We start from the raw sequence: 16,315 nt of genomic DNA, 5'->3' as shown, positions 1-16,315 counted from the left end.
CAACAGAGCAAACAGTGAGGCTCTGGGGAGTGTGTTGGAAATCTCTGCAGAACATGAGAACACTCAGAAAGGCCCAGCACAGGCAGGGGAAGAGCAAGGGCAGTCCTCCCTGCAAAGTAGTTAAATGGAATTGAACTTGTAGGTTGTAACGTGAGGAATGGGGATGAACTACTTGGTGCTGCAGAGGGGGTTCGTACAGAAGCCTCAGAGGCATCCCCCCAACCCCGGACGAAGGTAGGGGGGGTGGTCAGGCGATCGCCACACTCACTGCTGGTCCTCGGAGCGTGCGGCCATGCCTGACCTCCGAACAGCCTCGCACCCGGAACCGCACCCAGCTGCCGCGCCTCCCTGACGGCCGCCCGTGGTGTTTTTCCCTCCCTCTCTCCCTGCGGATGTCCGTGAAACCAGACATCGAGGATCCGTACGACTGCAAGAAATGCAGGATGAGCTTCCCCACGCTGCAGGACCACCGCAGGCACATCCACGAGGTGCACTCCAAGGAGTACCACCCCTGCCCCACGTGCGGGAAGATCTTCAGCGCCCCCTCCATGCTGGAGCGGCACATGGTGACCCACGTTGGCGGGAAGCCCTTCAGCTGCGGGATCTGCAACAAGGCCTACCAGGTGACCGCGCGCTCGGCTCGGAGCGCCTCCCCCGTCCCCGGCCTGCCCTCCCTTGCATCTGCCCGGAGTCCCAGAGCGGACGAGGTGGCTGCCGCTCAGGAAGGATGCAGCTTGTAACCGCTGAGATTCTCTAAGGTGATCTGGTCAGAGTGATGCAGCTGGGAGCTTTAATTGGAGCCGAGAATTCCTACAGCTCTTCTCTTGGATTTCAGCCCTGTCACGAGCTGAATGCTGCTTTTCCCCTTGGACACTCACACTCCGTGCAGCCCGTTGAGCCCGTGTGCCAGGGGATGTGAGAGTGACAATGGGCCGTGTAACACTGCCTGCAGTGACCTTGTTTAGCACGATGACTGGGTTGTTGTCGCTGGTTTTAAACTCCTGGGGAAGGGGTCTGCTTTTTCACCGTAGAATTCGGTATGTAATTAAAGGGAAACCCCATATGGAACTAAAAAGAAACCACATAAGAGAAACTCAACTCTAAAACTGCAGAGAAAAAATGGTTCTTGTGACGTCTGTAAGATTTGGATGTAGGGAGAGAAACACCGCGGCTAATGCAGCTCCGCAGACATGGAGAGCTCACTTTGGACCACACCTGGTGCTATGACCTCAGGGTTACAGAGCTGAGTAAGGCATCAGCTTGGTCACTGGGAAAGCCGGGAACTATGGGGTGAGAGTGTCTCCGGGCTGCTCTGGAACCTGGGAAGGAGCAGGGACCACGCATGCTTCTGCTCCAGCAGGCTTCTCTGCTGCCTCCCTGGGCCTCTGGGAGGCGGTGAGATACAGCTCACATGCTCCGGTGGGAAGGCCGGGGTTTGAATTCTGGCCCTGCTGTTTACTGATAGGACCTTGGGCAAGTCATTTAACCGCTGTGTGCCTCAGCTCACCTCGCTAGAAAGATTCTGATGCCTCTCTCATAGGCTTATTGTGAAGGGTGAGAGTTTCTGAAGGACCGGGCTGTACCCTGCCCCGTAGTGGTCTCTCAGTAAATACACAGGAGCCTGGTTCCCCAGCCACCAGCCTTTCCTCTCACGTGAGCACTCAGTGTGATGGGTGAGAGTGTGATTCTAGATCCATAAGCTCATTTGTCTCACGAGGGCCTTGGGACCTCTCCAGCTTGCTGGAACCTTCTAAGACTTAACATTCGCCATGTTCCTTGCAGCAATTGTCTGGGTTGTGGTACCACAATCGGACCCACCACCCTGATGTGTTTGCCGCTCAGAACCATCGATCTTCCAAATTCTCATCACTGCAATGCAGCTCCTGTGACAAAACCTTTTCCAACACCATTGAACACAAGAAGCACATCAAGGCAGAGCACGCAGGTGAAGTTGGGGTGCCTGAGACCGCCATTGTGAGCTGATGAGTGGGAGTGGCTCGATGACAGCATCCTGGGCTCCAGCCAAAAATCCCAACTTCTGGTTCTGTACTGTGGTGTGTGTGGCAGTGGCCTTTGTTCTGTCCCAGCACACCTGAAGGAGGCCACGCTGGCCCATCAGGAGCAGTGAAGAGTAGCTTGAGTGGCAGTGGTTCTCAAACCTGGGGGCCTCGAGCACTGTGAGCTCCTCCCAGCACTGAGGGACGCTGGTACACGGTGGGACCTGGGACAGGTAGTTGTAGTGGCAGACAGGCTCGGGCAGAAAGCCTGACTCCCACATGGAGCAGCTGCATGACCTTGGCAAGTGACCTCTCTTGCCTGAGCCGGTTTCCTTCTCTTCAGAAAGTTAATACCCCTGGGCTAATCACCACAGTCGTGAAGCATGTCCTGTGTGCAAGGCGTATGCTGAGCATTGGTGGCGCTCCTACTCCATTCGTATAGCAGCCCTCCTTCCATCCGGGCAGCCTGGCTCCGATCTGGCGTCCTTTACACCAGATTGTTCTGCAAGCTCATAGCTGTGAGGTTCCTGGCACTTGGTAGATGCTTGCTAAGTATTGGCCATCACCGCCCTCTGCAGCCCGAGAGAGCCGTCCTCTGGTTGGTTCCCACCATTTCTTTCCTTGTGTGCTTCACAGATATGAAGTTCCACGAATGTGAGCAGTGTAAGGAGCTCTTCCCCACGCCAGCCTTGCTACAAGTTCACATCAAGTGCCAGCATTCAGGTCAGTGCCCCTTGCGAGATGCTCCTGGCCTGGACTGCCCTGGTGTGTCTTGTCTCCACCAGCCACAGCCATGCAGGCCAGACCAAGTAACCGAACGTACTTGTGCCTCCGTTTCCTTATCTATAAAACGGGGACAGTTAGAGTGCTTCCTTCCTTGCAGGGTAACTGCAATTTGAAATACGTTAGTACCCAGAAAGCGTGTAAGGCCTGGCACCCGCGAGCATCCCTCCAGTGTGACCTGGGATTATCCTTGTTGCTGCCATGTCTCCTCAAATCTAAAATGCTAGTCTTGTATGAACCATTAAGAAAGATAAACTGGGGGGCGCCTGGGTGGCTCAGTGGGTTAAAGCCTCTGCCTTCAGCTCAGGTCATGATCCCAGGATCCTGGGATCGAGCCCCGCATCGGGCTCTCTGCTCAGCCAGAAGCCTGCTTCCTCCTCTCTCTCTGCCTGCCTCTCTGCCTACTTGTGATCTCTGTCTGTCTAATAAATAAATAAAATCTTTAAAAAAAAAAAAAAGAAAGATAAACTGGTTCAGTGGGTTAAGCCCCTGCCTTCGGGTCAGGTCATGATCTCAGGGTCCTGGGATCGAGCCCCGCATCGGGCTCTTTGCTCGGCGAAGAGCTTGCTTCCCCCTCTCTCTCTCTCTGCCTGCCTCTCTGCCTGCTTGTGCTCTATCAAATAAATAAATAAAATCTTAAAAAAAAAAAATAAAGGAAAATCTGCCAATTAAACTACATTGTCACTTAGAATTTGCAGGTGATTCTGCATGCTGTTCTGGGCTTAATTTGGCAGATTTTACATATTCTTGGTACATCAGAAGGAAAATATGAGAAATAAATCATGGCGAGGCATCCCGCCTCTCAGAGCAGCTTTCACTTCTGTCGGTTGAGGCGCATGTGCTTGCACGTGGCGTGTGCTCCACCACCAGCAGCACCACCGGTGGGGCACAGCAGGCCGTTAGTTTCGGTCCCTCAAGCATGATGTAAAACTGGTCTACTCTTGCTGCTTTAGGGATGTAGCTGAACATCTGCCCCTTACTCATCTCTCGTAAACTATTTGGTTCTTGGGAGTTAAAAACGTGCACCACTCCTGTCTCAGGGATGTTCTTGGAAGCCACGGACACACACTCCGCAGGTCTTGGTGCTGCCACCATAGCCGTCCGTGTGCGCATGGTCATTGGTGATTTTACATCCCACTGCTGCATGGCCTATAGCCGTCATAAGATGCCCTTGAACCCGGGTCAGAGATGTCAGAGCATGCCTCATGGACTTGATGAGGTATGGTGTCCTCAGCGTCCTGGTCCACAGTTGAGTGAAGACTGGCCTTGAGCTGAGGCAGAGACATTCTGGAGCTAATGCTGGCGAAGTGTGGCTGCGGAGCCCCTCGCTTGCGTGGGACCTAGTCCTGTATTTATCATGTTGCCTTATCTTTCCTGAAGAGGATCCCCCAGATCGTAGAAGCTTCGGGTCCCACCGAACCCGAATCTGCCTCTGCACCTCGATCCTGGTTGCTCCTTCCTCTCCCCTCACCTGCTCTTGCTGGTCTCAGGCATTCCACCCGCAGCCCATCCTTTCTGCCCCCTCTTCCAGGGTCCCAGCCATTCCGGTGCTTGTACTGTGCAGCCACCTTCCGTTTCCCGGGAGCACTGCAGCACCACGTCACCACGGAGCACTTCAAGCAGTCCGAGAGCACCTTCCCCTGCGAGCTCTGCGGGGAGCTCTTCACCTCCCAGGCCCAGCTGGATGGTCACTTGGAATCCGAACACCCCAAGGTGATGGGCTCTGAACCCCAAGCGGCAGCTTCCCAGGTGGTACAGGTGATTCTGGGGCCACCCGCCACGAGGGTGCTGACATGGGGGTCCCAAGGCTTCTCTGAAGGCAGCTCTGTCACACCACCCAGCCGTTCTCTCGGGGGCTCCCGGAGGATCCCATACGTAATAACATAGACTAAGAGGGCCTGATGGAAGCATCTCTCTGGGCCCCTTACCAAACAGAACAGAACACTCTAGTCTCCTGGCGAGCCCCTGGGTAGAGGGAGAATTTCCAAAAGCAGAACACCCTTGCTTTGTCCTAATTCACACACTTCCCCACCTTCTGCAAAACACCGTGGGGTGTGGCAGGAGCGACAGGAAATCTCAGAGAAAGAGGGGTGAGCTGTTGGGACTCCCCTGCTGCTGAAACACTTCAATAGCTCCTCTAGGCTGGGCCCAGGACACCGGGTATGTTCGAGTTCCTCGCCTTTACCTGGGGGAGAAGCTTGTCTCTTCCTGTCTTCTCTGGAGAGGGTGGGCAGACAAAGAAACGCAATTCTGTGGATCGTCTGTGGACGGACAGGAGCAGCGCTGTTAACTGATTGGACCTTCCCACTGTCCAGCCCCACAGAGGGGTTCTCGATGAACCCAGTCCTCACGGCCTCTCCTCGAGCAGAGGGCGGGTCAGGTGGGCGGGCTGCAACAGAATTCCTGCCGCCATGTCACCCAGAATGTCTCTGCTTTGATCTTTTTTTATATATTAGGATTCTTGGTAAGATGTCCTTTGAGGAAAAAGAGGGGGAAAAAAAAAAAGGCTCCCATTCCTAAAGAAAAGAAAACCCGTTTGAAAACTACTGTCCTAGATGATTTTTGATTAAACACCATAATCCATCTTCTCACCCCCCACGACACAGACATGGGGGCTGAGCTTGGCTTCCCCCTTCTGCCCACTCAGGCCTAGCACTCTGCTCCCCACTCGTGACTAGTTCTTGAGGGCCAGGGTGGCTATGCCCACAGAGGCTCTCTGGTTTGAAAATATCAGGGGGCACCAAGCTGCCCCAAGTCCCCACAGGTCACAAGCATCAGTTTGGAGGTTGGGATGGGAACGGGGTGTGCTTCACCACAGACTGGGTCTCCCTGACCCCCCTTGAACAGGTGACAGCTGTGGAAGAGGCCTGCGTGGGGCTCCCAGTAGGGGGCTGGTGGGTGGCAAATGAGGGAGTTGCTGAAAGCCACATTTCCTCCACTCGTTCCTGCTCCTGAGTTCTGGAAGCCACCAAGGAAGTTTCTTCACCTGAGGGCCAGACACTACCTTTGGCCAGCCAAGGCTTCTGATAATTCCTTCCATTTCCGGGGTCAAGCCTGAGACTAAGCACTTGAAGTAGCATTCCTTTCACTTGGCCCTTACCTCCGCAGTGTGATCCTCGAGACAGGAAAACCCAGTGTAGGAAACTGAACCGGTATTCACCAGTGTGTAATCATAGAGTCTGGGCACCCTGAGATGGCGTACTGAGCTAAATTATAGCAATTTAGCACACAGAGTTATTTAAATTGTTTGCCTGCCTTCTCTTTTGCATCGCTGGTGTGTTAGACTTGCCTCTTCCCATTAGGCGCATGTAATTGCTCTCCTCAGGTGAAAACATAAATATCATCATTACAGTGTGAGACAAAAACCATGTAAATTCTGGGGAGCTCCCTGTAGACACTGCCCAGAGCAGCCTCACGGTCTTTCCCTTTCAGGTGATCCAGGCCCCGGAGCCGGCGGCCCCGACGGAGCAGGTGATCACTTTGGAGGAGACCCAGCTTGCTGGGTCACAGGTGTTTGTGACATTGCCAGATTCGCAGACCTCTCAGACCAGCTCTGAGCTTGTGGCAGTGACCGTGGAGGATTTGCTCGATGGTACTGTGACCCTGATCTGTGGCGAGGCCAAGTGAGTGGCCGCTCATCCCATGGAGGGTCCTGCATTTGCAGCAGAGAGAACGTTCTGCGGCCTGCCGTTTGCCCTCTGTCCCTGGCTGTCCCGAGTAGTGAGCATCGTAGCCTGCACCAACCGGAGCGCACTCACTCTGTTCTCAGAGAACCAGCGGTGTTGGTGTCCTTGGCTCGGACACTGCCGCCCTCCCCAGGGAACAGGCCTACTTCCCACAGGCCTACCGCTGTGGCCTCTGTGGTGAGCAGTGGGGTGGGAGTGGTGACCAGGCCATCAGAGAGGTGCCGCGCGCCGGCCGCCTTCGCTGTGCAGAATGGCAGGCAGCCGTGGTGGGCCTACGGTCCACACACTGGGGCTGTCAATGCTGCTGGGGCCTCCTGGCCGTTTAGAAATGAGAGAAAAGCACCAACACACCATACAGAGACCGCCGCCCCCCACCCCCGGCTGGAGCACACCGGGATCCTTCCTCACTTCGTCATCCTCCCATCCGCTTGGGTGGCCGGGCCTCTCCTGGTGGCAGGAGAACAGGAAGCAGCTCATTAACACAGGCCGAGTCCCACCTCATCAGTACAGTTAGCCCTTCCCCAAACCAAGCCCTGCAGGGTTTCTGCCATACGCTCCGTGTGGGGCCATCCAGCTGCAGAGACAAGCCCTGCCCTTCTGGGATCTTCTCCGCGGTGTTCTGTACCCGAGGGCTGTCCCTGCGGCCTTCCGTGTTCTCCTCAAAGCCGAGACTGTCGGCCACTTGCTCTGGAGCCTGGGGCATGGCCCATGAACCGGTGCCGGGTGCCGGGGCGCTCTGGCTCCTCCTCCTGCCACGTTCTCTATTCCTTGGGAGTGGCCTGCTGGCCACCTCTTCCAGGCGGCCGCTGTTACTGCAGGCTGGTGATCCTTCGGAGTCTGAATTTCACAAAGCTTTTTTATCTTCAGTTCCTAAAATATAATCTGATAATTAATGGTTTGTGGAATCCATTATGAAGTGCAATTAGATGGATGTAGGTTCCCGCCGTTCGGAGGGAATGACTAGCATTTATCTTCCTTTCCCCGGTGCCAGAAGGTTGCAGTCTGCTCGCGAGTGGCGTGTTTACACACCAAGCAGGGCTGCCTGCCCCCTCGCACGGCTTCTCCCTCGGCAGGGGTGGTGCACATTTCATCACTCACACTCCGACTGGAGGCTGGCAGAGGACAGGCCCGCACTGTCTTTCCGAGCACATTTCACGTCCCCAGGTACAAGCAGGGACCAGGGGTCAGTTTGGGACATGGTCAGGACTTTGCCGGCCTCTGCACGCCGCTGGTAGGACTAAAGGCAGAGCCCCGCCACCACCCCGCGTGGCCACTGAGGCCGTCGTCCACCTGTGCGCCTGGGCCGAGTTCTAGCTCAGGCCCGCACGTTGGGCAGCTCCCTCCTCCCGCCTCCACTTGTGTTCTCATCTTGATCTGCACGTCAACTTGAGCTTGTCAGCTCAGGGATCTTCCCATTCTGGAGCAAATGAGGTTTTCAAAGGCAAGTCCTCAGAAGCCGGAACCTGACCAGAAGATGGTGCTCAAACCTTGAAGACGTGGCCTCCGTGCGCAGCCCTTGCTGCTCCTGCCACCACTGGCTTCTCTTCAGGTGGTGCGGTCCGGGAGAGCTCATGACCGCCAAGGGGCAGAGTGGCGCTGGGTCTCCCCCTGGCACCAGAGGAAACCCTCTGGAAGGGACCAGTGTGGCCCGGCCCCGCGGACTAGGTGAGGCTCCGCGGCGGTGGGCTGGGACTGCATCCTCAGAATTGCTTGCAGCCAAAAAGCAGATAAAAACTTAATTGCTAAGGGCCCATAGGGGAAAGTGATTTTTCTTTTTAAAAAGTCTTGTGATGAAAGAAAGCTGTAAGTTTTAAAACCAAGTTTCAGATCCTTTCAAGTCCCGAGAACTCCTTGCTCGGGTGTCCGATGGAGCCCCCGATGGTGGCAGGGCACGCGTTTGCTGCGGAATTGAGGGACTAGCAGCTCCCGAGCTGGGGGCACACAGAGAGGTGGCAGTTGCCGCCTGACACGCCTCACCGACCCCGCCGCCCGCCTGGCAGGAGGCACAGACCCTGTGCTGCTTCCAGGGAGGAAGGAGGAAAGGTGCATCCTGAATTTAGTCTTTACTCCAAGTGGACCTCTGCGGGGCACTGCACTGGTGGCGATTTTATAGTGTCACTCCCGAGAGGTGCCCAAGCGCGGGTTGTATTGTAGGAAGACTTGTTCTAGCTTCACTTGGCCATTTTGTTCTTTTCCTCCCACTGCTGCCCGAGAGACCTCCGGAATGTCTGCACAGAGGACATTGTCCTCGTGCTCCCCTTGGTCCCCCTCACTTGCTTTCTCATGGCAGAGGGGTCTCTGCCTTGTTGCCATGGGTGCATCCTGGTGGCCTCCAGGCTGAATCCTGGGGGTATTTGTGGTTGTGTGGAGGAGGCTGTGGACCTCTTGGAACCCCTGCCCGAATATGTCCATTGGGGCCCTGGACTATATCTCTGCTTCCAGAGCTTCTGAGGCAGCTGGCAAGGAGGGACAGGCAGGCAGATGCCCAGCTGGAGTCTGATTCTGTGGGAGTAACGGGGATCACTTAGGGAACAGAATTTGCCATCCCAGGTAAGTGAGGCGACAGGAGATGGAAGAGCAGGGGTGCCAGAGGAGGATGGCGCTGTCCCAAGGACGTGAGCAGCACCTGGCCACAGGGGCAGCAGAGAGGCAAAGGCAAAGCTCTTTATTCGTTTAGGTAAGAAAGCCCGTCTCTTCTGTCTCAAAAGCTTTGTGTTTAGAAACTTGGAGCCCAGTAAATAGCAAGGACTGTGCTGTGAATGCTGGGTTCCCCCCGATGATCCAGACCTTCTCTGTGGAAGTGCTCTGACTCCCCTCCCACTGACCACCAGCATCAGCCTCATCCCTCGGGGAGGAGCTCTGCTGGTCGGGTGCGGAGGGACAAAATGGGGTCGAGTCTGATAGGTGAATGGGGGGAAGGTCCCCTTCTCTGTTCATGGTTTAAATAAGTCAGGGATACTCTCAGAATCAAGAAGAAAGATGAGGTGGCCCCTAAGAGTTTCTCACCCCAGGTGATGTCAGTAACCACACGCTGATGACACAGCAGGGCTGTGCCTTTAAGTCTCATGGGTCTGAGATCTGGGAATTGCCTAAGGGATGGAAGAAACTGCTGACCTCACATAGAAAGGTTCTAGGGGATAAGGAGTGTTTGTATTAAATTGGGGCTAGAAAGCGGGAGGGTGATGGAGAAGTGGCTAGGACACTTTAATTATTACTCCCAAAGAATAGCAGCCTCAGCCCTCCCCACTTGGTGCACTGTTTCCCAGGGACCCTTGGGAGGTAGGGAAAAAACAGGAGTAACAGTAAGATTTGGGGTTGGAGAGGGTATCAGAGGCAAGCTGATGATTGTTTTGTTGCCATGGAAAACCTTGGGGCTGGTAGGACCTGGGCCAGAAGCTCAAAGCACAGCCAGAGCTCAGAAACTTCCTCTGTGTACAGCAGTGCCTATAAGGACAAGAGAAGCTGCCTGTGCTCTGGGATCACGCTGTTGAGAAAAATTATCCCCTGGGCTCATTTACATTGTGTCCAAATCATGGAAATGTTCATCGGTCGTTTCTTTATCCAAGGCCAGCCACACCTCCCACCACAGTCAGGACAGCCAGCCAGGACTTGATGCTGTGTAACTTAGATATAAACCATTATTTTCATTTAACTTGCACTATTCTATATAAATAAAATATGTACTTTGAAAAACTTGCGCTGCGTGAGTTTCAAACGGACTATAATGAGACCTGTTTCCTCTCCGGTTCTGGCCAGCTGTCGCATGGGCCCAGGCTTGACAGGGAGTTCTAGGGGCTCTTGTACCTTCGGGCCTTGCCCGCATGGTGGGGGGAGGGGAGACTGTCCCATCAGGTGGAGGCTGTTCCCCAGAGCCCTCTTTGCCGGAGATGGAGCGTGGTGCGGGGTCTCAGAGGCCGGTGTGCACGTGCAGCCAGGGTACATCCACACTGTGCCACTTGCTCACTGCGTGACCTCGGGGGGGACACCCTCTCAGTCCTCTCCTCGCAGCTCCCATCTGTAAGGGGGGCAGTGCCGCACAGAACCAGGGAATTCCAAGGCTGGCTTTAAAGAACTTAGTGTTGAGACTAATTGTTAGCTAAGTCTTGCCTGTGGCGCTCAGCCCAGCCGTTCGCCTGGATTGCCGGCGCTGAGTGGTGTCCATTCCCGCACCTTCAAGTTTCTCTTCTCCCTTCCTCCCCCCTCGCTCCCCCTCCCTCGCTGCCCCCCCAATCCTCGGGAGACCTTATAACACCCACCACTTTTCATTTATCTCTTGAATCTCAACTGCCCCAAAGCACAAAGTGCTGAGCAGATGAGTATAAAATAAGCAGAAACCTTTTGTGGAAAATAGCTGGAAATGTCAGGTTGCTGGCGGCCCACGAGGACACAGGCAGCGCGCGGACAGGATGTGCAGCATTTCTGCAGGAAGATGCCGCATGAAAGGCAAGGGGAGGCACGCCCCATCTTTTCCATCTGTCCTGTCCTGCCTGCTAGTCCTCGAAGGTCAGGTCAGCCCAGAAGCCGGGGAAAGCAGGGGTGAGGTGGCTCTGTGCTCGTGTCTCCTGAGACAGTCCGGGAGTGGCACGAGCGGATCCTTGTCCAGAGCCCACAGGGCCTTTTTGAAGGAGTACCCCTGCCTACCCAGTGCCTGCAGATAGGCTGGAGCTTTCTGTAGTATCGGGAGCAATAATCCTTACAGCGTCCTAGGCAGCTCTGGATAATTGTAACACACTGCGGGGCTCCAGCCATGAAGGTGAAAGTGTGAAGAGGTAGGAAATGGGCCGAGTGATCCCTTGGCAGTCCCATTATCTTAGCGCTGGGCCTGGGAGGCTGCTGCAGGAGGCTAGATGGCACGGCGGGAAGGGCATGGACTAACTGGATGGATGACCTTGGGCAAAGCCTTCCCAAACTCCTAACGGCATGTAGACGCTTTGGAAATGATGTCTGTTACAATGTCCAGTACTTCTAAAGAGCCTGGGGGAGGAGGGCAGAGAAGGGCAAGACGGAGTAGGCCCAGCACATCCCTAAGATGGAGGGCATGGAACAGAGTGCCGGGTGCCTGAGACCAAGGTAAGCCTCACCTCTCTGAGCCGTACTGTATAATCCCAGGGCCTCTGTCCCAGACCCAAGTGAACAGGGACAAGAGGGGGACCGGACGTCCTGGCTTGGACCAGCACAGCCAAGGGGTCTTGTCTGAGTACAGGGCCAGCCTCTGAATGTCCGGTCGGGGCACAGGCAGTGAGACCCAAGGAGTGGAATCGCGGCGTGCAGAATGGTGTCTGGCCTTCCCACCCCGCCTCTGGAGCACTGTCTTCAGTGTCTGTCTTATGTTCCCTGTATGCTCAGGGATGTGTCTGGGTGAAAAGAAAAACGTAGCTTCTGGCTGCCTTCACGGGAACTTATCCTAGACCAAGGGGCCGCACACTTTTCATTGGTAAATAGCCCAGTACTCAGGGCTTCACTAGAAGGGGGGGTCTAGGTTCATTGCTTCTTGGGAACGTCCTTGAGGCTTTATTCTTGTGCAACTGTTCCGTCTTCTGCCCTGTCACCCGGTGCTACCAGAGCATAGGTCCGATGACTGCCAAGACACTCATACCTGCTCCGCGAGCTCAGCGCACTGGGCAGCGCGCTCGGTGCTTAGTAGACGCTGACGCTGCTCGTCTCACTTGTCTTCCCGTCCCCCAGGGAGAAACCAACGTCCCCATCTCACCCCGCTAGCGAGGCTGTTCCCCAGGCTACCTGGGGGCTGGTCTAGCAGAACATCCCCCTTCCTGTGTCCTCCGAGGAGAGATTAGCAGAAGGTGAAGAGCAGCTAGCCCAGCCCAGAGCTCCCCAGCTGCCCTGATCAAACACCACCCTGCCGGCTGCTCTTGCATCGGTTCCCCCAGCGCAGGCCAGAAACAGCTGATCAAACGTCAGGACAAGGTCAGTCCAGGGACCCACCGTTCCCTCCAGGAGAGATCTCCTAGACCTGCCATCAGGAGGGTCCAATAAAAATGGGCAGGGGGTGGGGAAGGGGGCCCACGGGGCTGGCAAAGGACCAAATGGCTTTTCATTCGTTTTAAGGTTGAAACCTCTGTGGTCCGCACGGGGTCCAGAGCAAAACCAGCACGCACAGGGGGGCCAGGCCTAGCACGCCTGTGAGCCCGGGGACCTGGGGTAAAGCGAGGAACGGAGTAGCCTACACACACGCAGGACAGGGTGAGGGATGTCAGGCAGGAGCCAGTGTCGTTTCGGGAGCATGGGATTACTAGATTGTCACAGGGTGACTTAAGATCCTCCCTCACGAAACCGTCACCCCTTCAAGGGCAAGGGCTGTTTTGTGTCCTCCTTTCCATTAACACACAGTGAGCCAGGCACGTCAGGTTCTGATTGCCCAGGTCTGTTCTCCCTGAAAGTTCTGGAGTCTCGGCGCTCCTGCTGTGGGCCCAGTCCTGTGCCAGGTGCTGTAGACGTTGGGTTGTGCGTGGCTGAAACAGCGTGTGGTTCCTGCTCCCGGGGACTGATCACCTTGTTGGCCAGACAGAGATTATTTATGAGAAGTAAGAACCGAAAACATCCATGCAGGTCCAGACCAAGACCTAAATGCTATTTCTCTCTCTCTCTCTCTCTCATTGTCTTTTTCATCAGGATGACTAATATTTTTTAGAGATAGTCTCATAGTAAGTAATGCCTGTCAGGTGCTTGGTGTTTTTTGCACATGGGACGGAGATCTTTGTGTACTTTTGCCTTCACCGGCACCGTGACGATGTAGCTGCTGTTGTCCTGGGTTACAGACGAGGGGACCCACAGCAGGGAAGCCCCGTGACGAGTGACTGCCCATGAGCTGGGATTCAAACACGGGCAGTCTGACTTCACAGTGTGCTCTTAGTACCCAGTCAGCTAGAAGAGATCTAGTCCATCGTAGTTCCCAGTCCTTAGCAGCCTGGTCTGTCACATCTGGACGGTCGTCACAGGACCCAGCAAGGCTCCCTGCCTGCGCTGTCCTTTCCCTTCCCCTGCATCCGTCCTGCCTGAGACAGCCAGTCAGGCCTAAACCTCTGCTGCTTTCTGCTAGAGATGAGGTGTCCTGGAGCAACAATCATGTCCTCTTGCCTTGGCTTCGGGACTAGATGGTTTGTTCACCAGTCCTCAGTCCAGACTCTTCCCCAGAGAGCAGAAGGACGGCTACCGGAGCTGCTCCAGCCCCCGCAGGGCTGGCAGAGGTCCGCCGCACAGCCTGATGCGAGCGTGCGAGCGTGGTTCCTCCACGCACACGGCTCTGGAAAGCAACCAAAGCTGGATGGCAGCCCTGGATGGCAGCTGGATGGGCCTCTCGGACTTGCCCACCTCTCCCATCATTGGCCTCCTAAAAGGAAAATATTTTCCAGACAGCAGCTGTGTTACCGGAGAGGATCTGATTAGAAGCCAAGATAAGAGGCGGCAGATCAGAGCCACCCTTTCGAGTTCTTCAGATCCGAATTCAAATCCCTGCCCTGTCCCTTGTTAGATGTGTGACTTTGGGCACATTAAGCTTCTCTTTACCTTGATCCTTCGTCTGTAAACGGAGGTAATAAAAGCTCTCACAGTAATTGTGGAGATTAAAGGTGATGCATGTAAGACCTTGGTACAGGTCATGGCAGGTAGCAAGTGGTTGATGGAAAATACCAGTCATGCCCAAAGGGGGCCCAGAGCTCTGGGGTGGTCCGTGCCCCAGTGCAGAGACCCCATGGGTCCCTCTGAAGCTCAAGTAAGATGGGCTTCTGGGTGGGGGAGACTGATGAAAAACAGGCCAAGCTGGACAGAGTCCCAGGAAAGCAGGGTCTCCTCCGCAGCCGCCTCTCTGTGTCCCATATTTCTGGTGTCCGGTGCGTGGCTGGTGCTCAGGAAACACCTGTTGTATGATTCTGAGCCGCAAAACCAGAGTTAGCGCTGGGGTCCGAGGATGGCCCGGAGCCTCGCTCCTTAGGCTGCGTCCTACTGCTCGCAGCGCCACCTAGAGGAAGGTCCTGGCCGTGCGGCCCCAGTGGATCTTGTGGCATCCACAGAGCAGGCTGTCTTGGTCCGTTTGATGCCTCCATTTCTGCCCCAACCTGGTGTGCTGGCTCAGAGCAGGAGGGCTCTCAGGCAGGCGGAGCACGGACGAGACAAGGTGACAAATGGTTGGCCCAGCTTGGCCTCCCTCTTGTTTGTATGGGCAACAGGGTAATCCCATAATGCCTTACTTACTCTTGAAAAGCGCTCGGCTATTTTCAGGTCATTACTGAGCCTCACGGCAACATGAAAGTTTAGGTGTCTTCATTATTAGCCCTTTTACTGCATAGGAACTGAGACGTGGCCACCTCTGTGGGCGGAAGGGTCCTCAGCTAGTGAGAGGCTGAACTGCACTCTGGTTGTCTGACACCAGAGGTAGGCTTTTCCCACTCCGCCGTGCTCTCCGTTTGTCACTAGGGTCCTCATATTTCCGAGCATTTTGAATCATTTACTTCCAGCAATGCTCTGAGGCTAAAAGAGCTTGAATTATTATTTTGCCAATGAAGAAATTGAGGTTCCAGGAGACGACATCACTTGGTCACCCAGTTAAGTCAGTAGCAGACCCGCAATCAGAGCATTGGACCCAGCATTACATCCACTTTGCAAGAAAAAGCACTACTCGAGCCCAGCGAGGAAGGGGACCTGGGGCTCCGCCACAATCCTCGTGGCAGGGGCGGGCCTAGCCCTCCCATTTGTTGGCCTTGGCCTCAGGCCAGGCCATGTGCACCATCCCTGGCACGGGCATCACACGTCCGTCCAGGTGAGCAGACGAGCGCTGCCCAGTGGGATTCTCAGCGGTGCAGGGAATGGCCTGTTCTGCACTGCCCGACGTAGGAACCACTAGTCAGATGTGGCTTCGAGCACTTGAAATGTGGCTAGTGTGACCGAGATACAGAATTTCAACTTAAATAGTCACCCGTGGCTAATGACGATCGTGCTGGGTGAGAGTCCTACAGGGAGTGCTGCTCCCAGATTCAGGCCCAACCCTGTCAGTCCCTGAAGCCTGTGACGTTCCACGGGTGCCCAATGCAGGGGGGTGGGGGTGGGGACAGGGACTCAAGTGATACACGGCCCCGGCAAGGTGGAGGGCGCCTGCTCTCACTCACTACAGCTAGCCCACGCCCTATGTTCTGCCATGAGCGCCAGCCCTGCCCCACGCCGCCTCCACTTTTGCCCCCATCGTCGTCCACACCAGTGGCTTTTGAAACTCTACAGTGACAGCCCTTCTAGTCCATTTTATAGGTGATTACATTGGAGCTCAGCAGGGCTAAGGAGCTTGTCCACGATGACCCAGCGAGAAAGGTCTCATTGCCTGAACACAAGATGCCTAGTTCTAGTTCGTATCTGTCACCAGCTCCAGACCAGTGCTGACCTGAAACAGAAGGGGCCGCAGGGCAGCCAGGAAAGCCTCTCCTTTCCGCATCTTTGAGAGGACACCATGACACGGAGAGTGCTGCCCCGGACACCAGCCTTGTCCTCATAGAGCGAGTGTCCGGAGCTGGGCATATGCCCGGGCCGGGCTCACCTTGCTGTGTCTGTGGCATTCCGATGACTAGTGGGGTAGGAGGTGCTCGCCTCAATGAAACATTTTTTTTCCTAAGCACGCCATAAATTTACATGCGACTTTTGTTTATCTTGGAACTAACAAGATTTGTGGTGACGCATCAGCACATTTATAACGGAAGCCGTAGGAAGACTAAATGCGTTGTCACCCGTGAGCCGCGTGACATTGGACAAGTCTCTCCAGCACCCTGCCCCGTGACTGGATTAGACACCATCTGAGCGCCCCTCTCCAGTAGTCTGACTCCCTCCCTAGCACTGGCCGTAGAGAGCCCC

At 55.3% G+C, this 16,315-nt stretch overlaps 1 protein-coding gene across 1 annotated transcript in view; it reads left to right on the top strand.

Annotated features, from left to right (window-relative positions):
* The window catches only part of ZBTB40 (zinc finger and BTB domain containing 40), a 74,929-nt gene extending 64,767 nt beyond the window's left edge, over positions 1–10,162 (top strand). Inside the window, exons 15-19 of the mRNA XM_047725137.1 lie at positions 409–623; positions 1,783–1,945; positions 2,634–2,720; positions 4,312–4,538; positions 6,213–10,162. Coding sequence (XP_047581093.1) covers positions 409–623; positions 1,783–1,945; positions 2,634–2,720; positions 4,312–4,538; positions 6,213–6,407 — 887 coding nt within the window. The 3' untranslated portion in view covers positions 6,408–10,162. The remainder of the gene's footprint in view (positions 1–408; positions 624–1,782; positions 1,946–2,633; positions 2,721–4,311; positions 4,539–6,212) is intronic.
* The last annotated feature ends 6,153 nt before the right edge of the window (positions 10,163–16,315 follow it).

Source organism: Lutra lutra, chromosome 4 (genome assembly GCF_902655055.1).
Source record: "Lutra lutra chromosome 4, mLutLut1.2, whole genome shotgun sequence".
In the NCBI taxonomy this organism is placed as follows: domain Eukaryota; kingdom Metazoa; phylum Chordata; class Mammalia; order Carnivora; family Mustelidae; genus Lutra; species Lutra lutra.
This window is presented reverse-complemented; position numbering and strand designations above follow the sequence as displayed.